The 15,786-nt window shown below is 53.6% G+C and overlaps 5 protein-coding genes across 5 annotated transcripts; all 5 read left to right on the top strand.

Annotated features, from left to right (window-relative positions):
• Positions 1 to 1,197: 1,197 nt before the first annotated feature.
• A1O1_05739 (adenine phosphoribosyltransferase) lies at positions 1,198 to 1,949 on the top strand (the record flags this gene model as incomplete). The annotated part of the gene is made up of 3 exons (XM_007726623.1): positions 1,198 to 1,267; positions 1,321 to 1,406; positions 1,461 to 1,949. 3 exons carry the CDS (start codon positions 1,198 to 1,200, stop codon positions 1,947 to 1,949), a joined length of 645 nt encoding a protein of 214 aa, XP_007724813.1.
• Positions 1,950 to 2,944: 995 nt separating this feature from the next.
• A1O1_05738 (uncharacterized protein) lies at positions 2,945 to 8,899 on the top strand (the record flags this gene model as incomplete). Its single annotated transcript, XM_007726622.1, has 1 exon — positions 2,945 to 8,899. One exon carries the CDS (start codon positions 2,945 to 2,947, stop codon positions 8,897 to 8,899), a length of 5,955 nt encoding a protein of 1,984 aa, XP_007724812.1.
• Positions 8,900 to 9,535: 636 nt separating this feature from the next.
• A1O1_05737 (uncharacterized protein) lies at positions 9,536 to 10,835 on the top strand (the record flags this gene model as incomplete). The annotated part of the gene is made up of 4 exons (XM_007726621.1): positions 9,536 to 9,583; positions 9,666 to 9,746; positions 9,800 to 10,106; positions 10,171 to 10,835. 4 exons carry the CDS (start codon positions 9,536 to 9,538, stop codon positions 10,833 to 10,835), a joined length of 1,101 nt encoding a protein of 366 aa, XP_007724811.1.
• Positions 10,836 to 12,589: 1,754 nt separating this feature from the next.
• Positions 12,590 to 13,375, top strand: A1O1_05736 (uncharacterized protein; the record flags this gene model as incomplete). The annotated part of the gene is made up of 1 exon (XM_007726620.1): positions 12,590 to 13,375. One exon carries the CDS (start codon positions 12,590 to 12,592, stop codon positions 13,373 to 13,375), a length of 786 nt encoding a protein of 261 aa, XP_007724810.1.
• Positions 13,376 to 13,464: 89 nt separating this feature from the next.
• A1O1_05735 (uncharacterized protein) lies at positions 13,465 to 14,837 on the top strand (the record flags this gene model as incomplete). The annotated part of the gene is made up of 2 exons (XM_007726619.1): positions 13,465 to 14,096; positions 14,150 to 14,837. 2 exons carry the CDS (start codon positions 13,465 to 13,467, stop codon positions 14,835 to 14,837), a joined length of 1,320 nt encoding a protein of 439 aa, XP_007724809.1.
• Positions 14,838 to 15,786: the final 949 nt, after the last annotated feature.

Genomic DNA, 15,786 nt, shown 5'->3' with positions numbered 1-15,786 from the left:
GAACACAAGTTGCGCATCTACGGACGCAGGTTGGCGGGGACAAGAGTACGAATCCAAGACAGGAATGCTGACAATATACCCTGTTTGTTGTAGGCTTCTTGTTCAGTGCTCGCGTCGTGGATTGATTGCTGCTAGTGCTGTCGCAGTGTGATGGATGAGATGCACATGCCGACGGCAGGATCGTAATAGGTTGAGATACGTACCTACCTACACAGGTAGGTGGGTTGCAACTGACAGAGAGGTACCGCATACCTTAGGTACCCGTAGGTCTTGTAGCTACATGGTAGTCACTCATCACCTAAGATACCTGGTAGGTAGGTACCTAATAATGGTGCAGGGTCTGTCTCAGGGCGCAGACTGCCATATCGTGACTGGATCAACCTACACCTTTTGACATCCATGGCATCCATCCCACCCATACACAACACATACACATCTCCTAGGACGACCTCAATGGTGTGAGCCCGTCAGACGCCGTCCCTTGTCAGTTCTAGTACTATCGTGGGAACATCCCACTTCTGGCCTTACCCGGCGTTGACTGCGGCCCACGGCACCCATCCCACTCTCTATCGCAGAGTCCTATGGCAGTAATTACCTGGGAAGTCCCTCCATCCACTGCCATGCAGTGTGTACCTATCTCAGACCCATCTCGACTGCTGCCAGTATCAGTTTATCAGTGAACAACACATGCCACGGCTTCCTTCGTCGTCGCAGCATGCAAGCTGCTGCTGGCTGAATGATGGTCAATGGCCGCCCATCACTGCCCGAAAGAGTCGAGATAAGTGTCGGGGATGCTACCACAGCTGCTGCTCGCCAGAAATCACGTCACTGGAGTGCTGGAAAAGTTACCGAACTGCTAAGATTTCTCCTGCGTCGCGCAGGCTGACTGCTTCGTAACTTTCTCATGCAACCACCCACTGCACTGCATCCATCTATCACTCTGCCCTGGACCTCCTCCTCCTCGACTCTCGAACACCACAGGCAACTCGCTGCAGTGTGGAATAGTAGCGCCGCGTACTATTTCGGCGCCGTCTTTCCACCAGATCCCTCCCCAACAGTGGACGCCCTTGCATGCGCAACTGATTCGTCCTGCGCTTCTCGTACTTGTGCAACGGCTCTTTGTTGTCATCTTTTTTTCCTCGTCCCATATTTATTCTTCGTCTCCCCGGCTCTTTCGTCCAGCGGTTTTCTTCCAGCATGACGCCCTCAGGAGAAAACATCTCCAGTCATGGCGCCTCGCGATCAGAGCCCAATGCCTCCACCTCCAGTATGCTGAGCCTGGCCGCCGTCTGAGATCTGCAACCTTGCTAACCCTCACAGCCTCCCAACTCGCCAGTCCTGAAGCGCTGCAGGAACTGACAGCCCGGCTGAAATCTGGACTGAGGACATATCCAGATTTTCCAAAGGTAGGTTCGGATCTAATTGCTCATTTAATACACCCACTGACAGGGTCGGCGCAGAAAGGCATTTTGTTCGAAGATATCCTTCCTCTATTTTCTTCTCACAACCTCCACCAAGATCTTATCCGGGCATACGAACTACTCGTATTGGACAGCTTCGGCCCTGAGAATACTCCCGATGTCATCGTTGGACTCGACGCAAGGGGTTTCCTCTTTGGACCGACGCTCGCGCTACGACTGGGAGCGGGTTTCGTGCCAGTCAGAAAAGCTGGAAAGCTTCCCGGTAAACTTGAGACAGCAGAATATCAGAAAGAGTACGGCACCGATACCTTCGCCATGCAAAGCGACGCGATTTTGCCGGGCCAGAAAGTCCTCATTGTCGACGATCTTATCGCCACCGGCGGCTCTGCAGCAGCAGCCGGTACTCTGGTAGAGAAATGTGGGGGAGTGTTGCTCGGCTACATCTTTGTCATCGAGCTCACCTTCCTCAGAGGCCGGGATAAGCTCAACGCCCCCGTTTATTCGTTGCTGGAAAGTCAATCCGAATAGTGAATGCTATTCTTATTCGGTGGACAACTTGGCTCTCCAAGCGACAATGACCCCAGATGGAGGGTGCTGGTTGCAGTACTCATCACCACGAGTAACTTGCTAGCGCTCTATATGGTTCGGTGACGTGGAGCGGGCACCCCAAGAAGTATCGCGGTGAGAACAGCATTGACGGTAAGGCAGCGAGCTTGCGCAGAAGCCTTTGTGGTCAGACCTTCTAAAACCCTGGCCTTTTGGTGAACACCAGCTTCGACCGGTACCCGGAAATTCGGCTTGTCAAGAGATGTTCCCTGGTTCGAATGCTTTTTATCAATGATGATGATCAACGATGGCATCAAGGAGATTGAATGCAATGATGTCGTCTGCTGCCAAATTCGCAATCTTGCGCCAAGGCAGGCTGAAGCTGAAGGGCCTCAATCGAGGATAATGTGTCGATATGTTTCGATATATTTCGATATACCTGGCTTCTGGTGTGAGTCGAGTGACAGCGCGCATTTCTGGACATTACTTTGGGTGAAGATAGATCCAGCAATACCTTAGATATCTTAGTACCTAGAAATATACGAGGCGGCAACCAACGCGTATAGTGGTTCTAAATATGGTGGCTACCAAAGCGCTTGATATTCTATTCAGTTTCGGTTATGATGGCTGAGGCCTCCTAATGGTTTTTATTCGATGTTACTTCTTGAGTAGGTAGGTACCTATTCGTAGAGGGATGGGTTGGTTAGATGCCGAACATCCCCCATCCCCCAAACTCGCCTCCCCACATGCGCAACAACCTCCTATGATTCTGGAATCCATTTCATCTGTCATGATGAATGTTACAGATTGAGAGTCGCTGCAGGTTCGCCGGCTTTCCTTGTCGCTCGCTTAGTTGTTGCTGTCTGCGCTCTAGTCCACCGATTGCCGTCTACATTGCCTCCGATCATCGTCTCTCCTGCGGCGTCGGCAAAACCGAGCTTCGCGCAGAAGCCTGCCACACATGAAGAGTTGCAAAAATGTCGGGCATCAATCCTGAGGTTGAGGAAGCCCTGCGCAAGCTTGACGAAGAGCTCGAGGAAGGAGACATCACAAGAAAAGGCTATGAGAAGCGACGAACCCTTATTCTTTCTCAATTCATCTCTCCCCAACAAACGCCGCCATTGCAATCGCAGCCGCGAGGACTACGGATACACTCCCCCGACGACAGCGATCATCCCGCCTCCAATGATGCCTCCAGAGCAGCTTCCCTCGCGGCTCTTACCGGTCGATCGGTGACCGAACAGACGAGGAATGGGACGATGACTGAGGGCTACTCCAGCATGAACCGACAGACTTCCATGCCCAGAGATGAATACCCGAGTGATCTTAGGCGCAGCGCAACTCCGCCCAGCCATGTTCAGAGATTCCAAGAGCGGGAGGCCCCGGCTATACAGTCTGGGTCATTCTCGGAAGCCTCGTATGATCAGCGGCACGAAACCCTGCTCACCGCGAACGATCAGTCCCGCACGCAGACGCTACTGAGCCAGAATTATGCCTTCAATCCTGACCCCCAGCAGAACTTTCCGGGCGCAGACACGCGCCATTCTACCATGCTCGAGGCTCAGCAGGGTTATTTCTCGGATTTTGCCGGTCAACAACGAGAAGAACACCAGGAGAACTACGGCGGCAACGTTCACAGGTATTCGCAGAGTGAGGTGGCCTCACCGACTGCACAAACGGTACCTCCATTTTTGGGTGCTGGGGAACTTCAGGGAGGTGCGGCGATCCACCAGATGCCCCTGGAGCCTCGGGAAGTTCCATTTGCCATTTGTGACCCTCACGACTCGCATATCGAGATGTCGAGATTTGAGAATATCGCCGCAGTGCTTCGCCATCGCGCGAAGACAAATCCCAAGCAGGCGGCTTATTGGGTGCTGGATCAAAAAGGTAAAGAGCTTGTCTCCATAACATGGGAGAAGTTGTGCAGCAGGGCGGAAAAGGTTGCTCAAGTGATCCGGGACAAGAGCAGTTTATACAAAGGGGACCGCGTTGCTCTCATCTACACGGAGAATGAGATCATCGAGTTCACAGTGGCACTACTTGGCTGTTTTATTGCAGGCGTTGTTGCAGTGCCGATAAATGACCTGAAAAACTATGCCAGGCTCAACGTGGTGCTGACATCCACGCAAGCCCACCTGGCGCTAACCACGGAGGCCAACTTGAAGAATTTCCAGCGAGATATCACTGCAGCCAAACTCAACTGGCCCCGAGGGGTTGAGTGGTGGAAAACGAATGAGTTCGGAAGCTATCACCCCAAGAAAAAGGGCGAAGACTTCCCTTTGGTGGTCCCTGATCTGGCATACATCGAGTTCTCGACCGCTCCCACGGGTGACCTCCGCGGCGTCGTCCTGAGCCACAAGACCATCATGCATCAGATGGCCACCCTCAGTGCGATGATCACTTCGGCAACGAGCAACACCCGGGCTGATACCTTCAACCCGTCTCTCCGTGACAAGCAAGGCCACTTGATCACGGGCTCTAGACATGGTGAGATCATGCTGAGCTATTTGGATCCCAGGCAGAGTATAGGGATGATTCTCGGAGTGCTGTTGAACATCTACGGTGGTCACACCGTGATCTATCTCGACCAGAGGGCAATCGAAACTGCAGGGCTTTACGCGAACCTCATTACGAAGTACAAGACGACGTTATTGGTGGCGGACTATCCGGGCTTGAAGCGTGCGGTCTACAACTACCAAGCGGATCCTATGACGACGCGGAATTTCAAACGCAATTTCGAACCTAATTTCAGCAGTGTTAAGCTATGCATGATCGATACCTTGACCGTTGACGTGGAGTTCCATGAGCTGCTGGCAGACCGATGGTTGAAGCCATTGCGCAACCCCCGAGCACGAGAAATCGTGGCTCCAATGCTGTGCCTGCCGGAACATGGCGGCATGATCATCAGCATGCGCGACTGGCTCGGCGGTGAAGAGCGAATGGGCTGTTCCTTGAGCCACGAGCTGGACCGTGATCAACGGGTCGAGGAGAAGAAGGAAGATGAGAGCTCTGCCACTCGATCTGTCTTTGGCAGTAGTCTCATTGGAGGCGGCAGCATCAAGCCGTCGCCCAAAGGGCGTTCTACTGAGGACCTCGGAGAGGTACTTCTGGATAAAGAGGCTCTTAAGACCAATGACATCGTAGTGCTGGCCATGGGTGCTGAGGCACGTGCAAAAGCCAGCTCGTTCCCCAATGCCGTGAGATGCGGAGCGTTTGGCTACCCGATTCCTGATGCTACTTTGGCAGTGGTCGATCCGGAGTCGGGTCTCCTGTGCTCACCAAATTCCATTGGCGAAATCTGGGTCGATTCACCCTCGCTCTCGGGGGGATTTTGGGCGCTTCCCAAGCACACCGAGACCATATTTCATGCTCGGCCTTATTGCTTCAGAGAGGGTGATCCAACACCAACGGCAATCGATCCCGAGTTCCTCCGTACTGGCTTGCTCGGCGCTGTCATCGAGGGCAAGGTGTATATTTTGGGACTGTACGAGGACCGGCTGAGGCAGAGGGTCGAATGGGTCGAACACGGTGTGGCCGTTCAGGAACATCGTTACTTCTTTGTGCAACACCTCATCCTCAGCATCATGAGGAATGTGCCCAAGATCCATGACTGTTCCGCCTTCGATTGTTTTGTCAACGACGAGCATCTACCAATCGTCCTTCTCGAATCGCCATCCGCATCAACAGCCCCAATCTCCTCCGGCGGCCCGCCTAGACAACTTGACATTGCGCTCCTTGACTCTCTAGCGGAGAAGACCATGGATATCCTCTATCAGGAGCACCACCTCAGGGTGTATTGTGTCTTGATCACCGCTCCGGGGATTTTGCCTAGAGTGACAAAAAACGGCCGCAGAGAGATCGGCAATATGCTCTGTCGCAAGGAATTTGACAACGGCTCGTTGCCTTGTGTCCATGTGAAGTTCGGCGTGGAGCGAGCTGTCCAAAATCTGCCTTTTGGAGAGGACATCAGTGGCGGCATCTGGTCGCCAGATGCGAGTGCCGCGCGAAATGAACTCTTGTACGAACAAGAAACGCAATGGTCCGGAGTTGACGTTCGAGAAGTAGTCATCGATGATCGTACTTCGACGGCCCTGAGCAATTTTACGAACATCTTTGACCTCATGCAGTGGCGGGTGGCGCGGCAAGCAGATGAACTTGCGTATTGTACAATCGATGGTCGAGGGAAAGAAGGCAAAGGCCTCACGTGGAAGAAGTTTGATCAGCGAGTCGCCGCAGTGGCTTTGTACCTTCGAAACAAAGTCAAGGTGAAACCTAGCGACCACCTGATCCTGATGTACACGCATTCTGAGGACTACGTGTTTTCTATCTATGCCTGCATGGTTCTTGGAGCGATTGCCATCCCGGTGGCACCATTGGATGTCAACAGACTCTCTGAAGATGCCCCGGCTTTTCTCCACATAGTCGCTGACATGGGGGTCAAAGCTGTGCTTTGCAATACAGAAGTCGATCACCTGTTCAAACAGAAAATTGTCTCGCAGCACCTGAAGCAATCCGCTCAGTATCTCAAAACCAACATTCCCAGCGTGTACAATACAACGAAACCGGCCAAACAATCGCACGGCTGCAGAGACTTGGGCCTCACAATAAACCGCTCCTGGATCTCTCCATCGAATCCCGTCATCATCTGGACATATTGGACTCCAGATCAGCGTCGAGTTTCGGTCCAGCTAGGACATGATACTATCTTGGGGATGTGCAAGGTCCAGAAGGAAACTTGCCAAATGACGAGCTCCAAACCCGTGCTTGCATGCGTGAGGAGCACTGTTGGCATAGGCTTTTTACACACTGTGTTGATGGGCGTGTACAATGGAAGCACCACCTATCTGATATCGCCGCTCGACTACGCACAAAATCCAGGGTCGCTGTTCCTGGCTTTATCGCGGTATAAAGTCAAGGACACCTACGCCACTAGCCAGATGCTGGACTTTGCCATGAGCCACGTTGCTGGTAAGGGCTTTTCCTTGCACGAGCTCAAGAACTTGATGATTGCCACTGAGAGCAGACCGCGCCTGGATCTCTTCTCCAAGGCGAGATTGCATTTTGCACAAACAGGTCTAGAAAGGACGGCAATCAATACGATTTACTCGCACGTTCTCAATCCAATGATAGCATCTCGAAGCTACATGGCTATTGAACCAATCGAGCTATGGCTGGACGTGCGCGCCCTCAGGAGGGGTCTCGTCTATCCCGTGGATCCCGACACGGACCCAACTGCTTTGTGCGTGCAGGATTCAGGAATGGTTCCTGTATCCACTCGCATCGCCGTTGTCAACCCGGAAACTTGTCTGCTGTGCCACGTTGGCGAATTCGGCGAGATCTGGGTGCAGTCTGAGGCATGTGCCAAATCTTTCTACATGTCGAGACAAATCTTCGACGAGGAGCGATTCAATGGGCGGATCATAGGCGGCGATCCCAACGCAAGATACGTTCGAACTGGTGATCTGGGCTTCCTTCACAATGTCACGCGGCCAATCGGTCCAGGAAATCAACCAGTGGAAATGCAGATTCTGTTTGTGTTGGGCAGTATCGGTGAGACTTTTGAGGTCAACGGACTCAATCATTTCCCGATCGACATCGAGAATAGTATTGAGAAGTGCCATCGCAATATTACCCCTGGCGGTTGTGCTGTTTTCCAGGCTGGTGGCATGGTGGTGGTTCTGGTGGAGGTCTTCCGCAAGGCCTATCTCGCTTCGATTGTTCCGGTTATTGTCAATGCTGTGCTTCACGAACACCAAATCGTCGTCGACATTGTTGCCTTTGTGGGTGAGGGTGACTTTCCTCGTAGTCGCCTCTCAGAGAAACAACGCGGCAAGATTCTGGCGTCCTGGGTGACTCGGAAGCTGCGCACCATCGCGCAGTTTGGGATTCGAGATGGCGATGGTCCTGATGCGCAAGAATCGGGCGTCCCGGCGGTACGCAAGGGTACAAGTATCATGGGCAAGAGCTTCAATCAGCAGGACCAACCCAGGGCTTCAATGGCGTCGGACTATCAAGCCAATGCTTCGGTAGATGTGACGTCCAACCGATCAAGCATCGTTCCTGAACTGCCTTTCAGCTTGCCGCCTAATCATTATCAGATCGACCCCACCGGTGTCTATGAAGGTCAGGGAAGGAACTCGGGTGGCAGTAATGCAGGAGTTGCACTAAAAGACAAGCCTTACAATCTACCGGAGGGAGTGGTGGAGATGCCGACGGGCAAATTCGATGACGCCGACGAGGGAGTCAACCCGTACATGACGGATGAGAAGTTCTTCGATCCAAACGCAGTCCCAGAAGCACGATCCGGTGAACGCACTCCCCAGGCGTCTCAGCTTGACCTTCCGCCTAGGGGACCCCCTAGGCTTTCTCTTGTTAACCCGGACGAATACTCCAACAACAGCGATTACGATACTCCTACGTCCTACACTGCCACAGCCACACCGACGTCTGCGATTCCGCTAGCTAAAAAGGCGACGAACGAGCGGGAGGCTGAGACTCCCTATGAGGATCAGGGAAATCCATTCCGAAATTCGATTCCTGCATCAGTGCCCAGTTTTGATTTTGTCCCCGCTCCGGGTCCAAAAAATCCAGCCCGGCAGCAAATGGCTGGTGCAGCCGCAACGTATAACCAGGTTACATCTCCATCGACGGGCAGGGCTCTCCTTCCCAGTCAACAAGCGAGATATGCCAGTAACAGTCAGCCAGAGGCACCGAGACCTCGCCAGGCCAGCGAAAACTCATACGAGGCCGCAGACTTGCCGCCAGAGGCTCTCTTTTATGCTTCAGCGTACGAGGGGGCAATCTCCGATGGCGAGCAACAGGATAGATTCCATGGCGAGGAAGATCGGCCGGGCGTGGATTTGACCAGTGTTTCCGGGAGCATTGCCGTGAGAAGACGATACGACGGAAGTGCTTATGATGATTATGAATAATAGCAGGCGAACAGATGAGAGGATTGTGTATCCATGCCGCTACTGTAGAATGTGTGAATATGGCGAGGTACGACAGCTGCAATGATCACGATTGGTATGACAACGTACGGTCAAGCAGGCCTGACGGGATGACTTGTAGCATAGGTATAAAAGAAATGGCGGTACAGTTACTAGTAGTAAGGACGTGGTCGATGTCTGTTTGGCTTCCGATTCTTCCCTTTCCCCCTTTTCCGGCAACAACCGACGAGGCTGTGGTTTGGGGGGCCGGTGACTCAGCCTCGTCCCCCGCGTCCCGGGTCCTGGAATAACCGCGGCTTCTACACATTGAGGCGGGGAAGAGAATGACAACCTTTGTCGATTCCCGCTCTTCCGATCGCTTGCTTCTCCAACGCGGCAATGTTCGTCTGCTGTTCGTCTCTTCAGTCGTGGCACCCGGCGATCTGTCTGCACAGCTGACCTAGTGGCAGCAGAGCTTCGGATGGAGCTGACCCCATAAATAGAGCAGGGTCATTGATTTCCCAGGGCCGAGCTCGATCCTGCTCCTTGATAAATTGAAAGCTCAGTCACTTGAGCAAGCATCTCGTATCTAACACCCAGACAACATTCAGGACTCACTTCGTGACTATCGACGCCATCATGCCTCCAGCCACGATGCGTGCGGTCGTTCTCAAGGGTGACTACGAGGTATGATCCACTGTTTGGCAACGGTAGTCTTCGCCGACCACCAAACAACAGCGAAGCTGACCATGTCTGGGTTTCCATCTAGGTCGCGGTTGAGGATAGACCTACACCCAAGATCCAGGCGCCGACCGACGCCATCCTCAAAGTGTCTTCGACCGCTCTTTGCGTGAGCAGATCCGTTGCCCTTAGTCTTTTAGCCAGGCTGATTCCCCTCGGCAGGGTTCCGATCTGCATTTCTATCGAGGTCATCTAAAATGTCCACCGAACTTTATCTGTGGGCATGAATTTGTGGGCACCATTGTCGAAAAGGGTGAGGCGGTCGACAACTTCAAGGTTGGCGACAAGGTCGTCGTGCCCTTTTACACGGCCTGCCAGGAATGCTACTACTGTGTCCGCGGGCAAGCCAGTCGCTGCACCAAAGGGGTACTCTTTGGCAATTCGGTGCCCGCCAATACAGTGGATGGCGGGCAGGCCGAGTACGTCCGGGTCCCGTTGGCGGCGACGACCTGTGTCAAAGCACCCACAGGTAGGGCATCTAGACCCGGCAGGAAATGCATTTGCTGGACGACCCGCTTACCGTTGTCACTCAGGGATCCCCGAAGAAATGCTCGTTTTAATGGCCGACATCTTTCCCACGGGCTATTTCGCCGCAGCACGCTTCTTGAAGGATCTCCCGCAGCGAGACCGCGATGAATTCACCACGGTCGTTATCGGCTGCGGGCCCGTCGGCATCTGCGCCATTACCTGCGCGCTGACGATGGTGAAGAAGGTGTACGCCATCGACTCCGTGCCCGAGCGTCTGGCCGAGGCGGAGAAAATCGGCGCCATCCCCATCAATCTCAACGACAACCCGACGGAGAAGATCAAAGCGGCCAGCGACGGACGCGGCGCCGACGTCGTGTTGGAGGTGGTCGGACATACGGACGCCTTTATGCTCGCGTTCGACATGATTCGGCCTTGGGGCCAAATCAGCTCGATCGGCGTGCATACGGAGATGATCCCGTTGAACGGCCTGCTCTGCTATGGAAAGAACGTCACCATGGCCTTTGGCCGCTGTCCCGTCCGCAGTATCTTTGAAGATGCCCTGGCCATCCTCGTCAAGGAACAGAAGAAGGTGGCCTTCCTGTGCGGCAAGACCATGTCCTTGGAAGATGCGCCCCAGGCCTACAAGGACTTCGAGGCCCGGAAGGTCCTCAAGGTCGTCTTCAAAATGCCGGGAGAGGCCACGGGAGAGAGCGTGGCGGATAAAGTGTAGGCTGGCTTTGTTGGATCGTGGTATCCATGTCCAAACTCTATATTGTCCAACCCGCTCTTCTTTCTTCCCTACCTATAAGCCTGGCAGGCAAGATGTCGATGATGGCTCCGTTTTGACCTTTAATTCTTGCGCTGTGAGCATTGGCAATAAATGTTGCCAGTGGTCACTGTTGACCTGTTCAAGTTGAACTTGAAGCTGAGGACTCGAACTTGAACTCGGAGCGGACCTGCTTGGCGCCAAGTCCTCGGCTGTCGTGCTATCTATGTACCTAGCCACTAAGTAGTCACTAAGTACTAAGTACTACTAGCTAGTGTACCAAAGATATCCTTATCTCTGATCTAAGCGTCTAGTAGGTGGTGGATTGACACTGTTGCGGTCTTCTCCATCAACCACCAACTCGAACGCCCGTCGAGCGGCCGCTTGGATGAATCTTTTACTCCCAGCCTGTAGCAGACCTGCAGAGACTCCAATAGAAACACGTATGCGCCAGATTCAAAGGGCCATGGGAAATGGCGACGTTCTCCCATGGACGATAAGGTTCGTATATATCTATGTAGTCGCAGACTGGAAGCAAGGTGGCAGCCGTCACTAGCTTTCATCCTCGTTCTTTGTCCTCTGCCCCATGCATGGTTTCCACCACAGTCTCGACTGCCAGCCCGTTAAAGAGATACGCGAGGTGGCCACACAAGCTGGATGTCCAAACACCTCAGGACCCGGTATCACTCAACTCGAAGCCAAGATCATTGAAAAGTATGTACGGCGCCGAAGCCTCCAACAGGTATGCGTGAAAGTCTGCAACGGCCTCCACGACTATGCCATCCCTAGAATGAAGTCGATAGGCATAGACGCGGTTTCTACGATACCTTCTACGATCTCCTTGATATCACCCAGAGCAAGGCAGCTCAAGATATCGACCCTGGCAGGTAAAACGCATCTGCATCGGTCCAGACGCGAGCAAGGACCTGATCTATTCGGGTCTATCTTTGGACGGGCCCGGACTCGCTTCGAGACAGGTATGTTATAGTTTTTAAGGATTGCTTTTGTAAGAGTCTACGACCGAAGAACCCCCGCCAACGACGATAAGCTCCTCGCTTAGTGACTAATAGGTAATTCAAGCACGTCTGGGACAGCGGGCAGGATGCTCAATGCTGACGTCCTCGATGCCAAAGAATAGGACATCTCCGTTCCGTCCCGGCCTGCCCGAAATACTCGAGACGGAACTGACCCGAGCCTGAGGTGAACGTCGAGTATTATGCCAAAAAGGCCAATGAGCGAAGAAAGATATCGATGCGATGAGATATTTGGCAACTGGAGATCTTTAACCCCAGGACTGGTACATCTTTCAACCACTTTGATCAGTTTGCCAGACCCAGGCATGGCGTTTCCAGCATCTTCGCAGTACGCCTTGCGTATCATCTCCTCGTCCTGATCCGGATCAAGTCTGCAAGAACATGGAAGCAGTACCTAATGACGCCGGCCAAAAGCGTCCTTACCGCTCAAAAAGGCATCGTCCATGCGATCTGTGTCGCACACGACGAGTATGCTGTCGAGTAGACGCCGAGCCTCCATGCTATCTGTGTCGCAAGACGGGCGTCCAGTGTACTTATCTCCAGCTTCCAGCGAAGAAGCGAAAACTTGGCGACAATGCTCGGACTGGGACATATGACGGCACGAGCGACACTGACAACCTCGCAACCACACAAACGGGCACTCCTACCACAGGAAAACTAGAAGGAAGATTGAGCGAAACCGACATGGACTCTGACTTCCTCCGTAGCCTCTCTCAGTTCGATGACGGCCTTCCTGATCTGAATGATCCCCAGTCTAACATGTCGAATTGGAATTCGCTCGCAGGCATGTTCTCCTTTCCAACACTGTCTCCACTCGACACAGCTCGGACCAATACTCACACAAGGCTGGACGCCCCTGGCGACACTCCTGACTCACTTGTCCGTTTCCTCTGTGAGCAGGACGACCATGCGAGCCCAAGCGAGGATCCTACTAGCGCCCAACCCAGCCCTCCTTGGATGCCCGCTGCCACTCAGCTCACCATAGGCCCTGAAGGCCCGCATCATGTTGATACACCCACAACAAAGCTCCTGATGCAAGCAATCGACGAGGCGCCGAATCCTGGTGGGGATCAATCACCCAGGATCCGCTCGATCAACGATATCGAAGGGTTCAGTGCGCAGTACTTCGGACTCTCCGGGGAGAGCGACCCATATCTCCTGAAGCACATCAAATACGACGGGAACCATGAAAGAAGGTACTTCAAGGTCCACTTCCGGAAGGCGGCCGATGCTCGAGAGCCACCTCAACTGGATCGAAGGGGCGATGAGCGAGCGGCCGGGACCCCCGCCGAGCAGCCGGCGGAAGCCTTTGGCGAGGTTCCTGTACAATTCATGATGACAGCTGAGGAGCTCACACAGGAAGAAGGCAAGGACACCGCCTTTCGCCCTGATGTTTCGCAAGAGGCGCTCCGGAAGGAACTGGACGCCCTTGTTGGTCCGGAGAATGGAATACGACTGATAAACCTGTAAGATGCATCCTGGGACTTGCGCGGGAGAGAGACTGACTTTTTGCTAGACATCTTAAGTTCGTCTTTCCTTATTTTCCGGCGGTGTCTAGAATGGTCCTCCCGAAACCGTTGATTTCATCACTGCGTGAGATTCCAACCCATCTTTTGGCCGCCGTCTATGCTTCGGCCCTGCCTTTTGCCAGTCATGATCCGCATCTCTGCGTCCAAAACGTCTACGACAAGCCATCCGAAAACCAGATCTGGCATATTGCACTGGAAGACATATCACGCGAAATCCAAGCACCCCGCCTGTCTGTTCTGCAAGCTGGCCTCCTCTATCTGCAGAAGGCCAGGAGAGGCTCTGAGGCAGCGGCCGATACGCCCTTCAAATGGTCGTTCATGGCTTTCCTGGTCGGACTGGCCACTTCTTTAGGTCTTCACCTTGACTGCCGTGATTGGTTGATACCACCATGGGAAAAGCGCCTGAGGAGAAGACTATGGTGGCTTGTGTATACAGAAGAGAAATGGCGCTGTCTCCTGCTGGGAAGGCCTTCGCTCATTGGTCCTGAACAGTGGGACGTATCCGAGCTGGACGATGAAGATTTTGTGACTGAAGACGACCTTGCGGCCCTCGTGCCGGAGCAGCCAGCGTGGTGGCCACCTACTCATGTTGAGCAGTGCACGCATTTCAGATACCTATCTCGGTTGGCTCAGACGGCCGATGATATCTACCGAGCTTTCTAGTGAGTCACATCTTTGTTTCATGCCAATGGTAACGCAGACTGACATGTAGCAGTACGCTTCGCGCTTCGCGGAGACTTGCCACCGACTTCGCCTCTTCCCTCAAAGCCGCCAAACCTTTGCGAGAGCAGTTGCGGAATTGGTACTCATCACTCCCTCCGCCACTGCAGATGCGGAACAAGTCAGAGAAAGCTCCCACGGCGGGCGTGACCATGGACGCAACAGCCGCTCTGCACTTTGCGTACCTCAGCCTCGAGGTCCTTCTGTATCGAGCGTTACTTCGACCCTTGGGACCGCCGTCCAAGAAGGATGCTCATGCGGCGAACCCTCCCGGGAGCGGTGGCGGCGTGGCTCCGACAGTCGAAACCACTCGTCAAGTCGACAGAAAGCCGATCGATGGGGGAAGCGCAGATGACATGTTAGCTGCCCGGGTAGCCACCCGGACGGCGGCCCACAACTGCGCCAAACTGGTCGTCTCCTTCACCGCTGGTCTGGACTCGCTCGACTTCGGTGCATTCTGGTATTCCTGGTCACGCATCGGCTTCCCCTTGGTGACGAGTTTCGTGGCCTTGTTAGTGGTGCAAGCCCCAACCCCTGATCTCCGAGCGGACGCCATGTCCATTGCGAACAGCTGGCGAGATACGCTTCGCGTGCAGAGCAAAAGCTTCGATCAGATGCGGCTTGGCTTACTGCGGCTCGATGTCATGTACTGGATCGGCTTCGACGAGTTGTTTTCAATGTGATTCCTCTGATGATAGCTTCCGGCGAATCTGCATTCCTTGAGGAGTTCCTTTGCTGTCTGCAGTGCCGGCATTACTTGGACTTGCACGATGTGGGAAGCATTAGCCCCCGGTCGTAAACCATGTTTGCCTACCTGTCACCGAGATGCTACTGTTCCCAATGTCTTTACAAAGAGGATCACGCACTTTTCGTGGAGCAATTCTGCGGACATGATGTCGCCTTCCTGCCCAGACCACCAAGGACATGAAGCACATATGTTGTTAGGCAGATTGTTTTGTCTCTTTGCGTGGGCGTTCAAGTGTCTCGTTACTGGGGAGCAACCTGCCATGTTTTTGGAGATACAATAGTCGCTTCGCCTAGGTGGCGCCTCACAAGGTCCCACGGAAAGCAGGTGGTAGGTATTAATCCCACAGGGATAATACGGGAGTGATTTAGGTAGTGAGGCCCTAGCCCGATACCGGGACTGACAGACATTCGCTTGCCAATCGGCCTCGTCTCCTCTCCGTATCACGTCCAGGTCCCTTACCAGGTTTGGGCCATACGATTCGTACACGGAGATAACTCCTCATTTCGACAAACTTCCGCCTTCCTCGGCTTCTCCAATTTCTTAGCAGGAGGAAGTCGTTCCGAGATGTTCAAGGTTCCGACATGACTCGATACCACCCTATCATAACATCTCTCCCAGTATCCTCACGGGAGGTCGCTGTGCAATTGTCAGAGGACGTCCCAGCTTCTTTTTGAGGCCATTGAGAGATCGTAGGGGTCAACGCAATCTAACGAGCCATCCAGCTTGTTCCGTGTGTCGACAACACGTAACCTTTTGTGCTGATCCTAGCAGTTCACATTGTCGACCATCCTCACCAACCATACATCTTGCGAGAAAACTGATGCTTCAACAACCCGTAAACCAGGTTTGTGCCTCACTTAATTCTGAAGCTGGCTGGGCTGGAT

This window comes from Capronia coronata (genome assembly GCF_000585585.1).
Source record: "Capronia coronata CBS 617.96 chromosome Unknown acBCG-supercont1.5, whole genome shotgun sequence".
In the NCBI taxonomy this organism is placed as follows: Eukaryota; Fungi; Ascomycota; class Eurotiomycetes; order Chaetothyriales; family Herpotrichiellaceae; genus Capronia; species Capronia coronata.
Note: the sequence above shows the minus strand (reverse complement) of the source record. Positions and strands in the feature narration are given on the sequence as shown.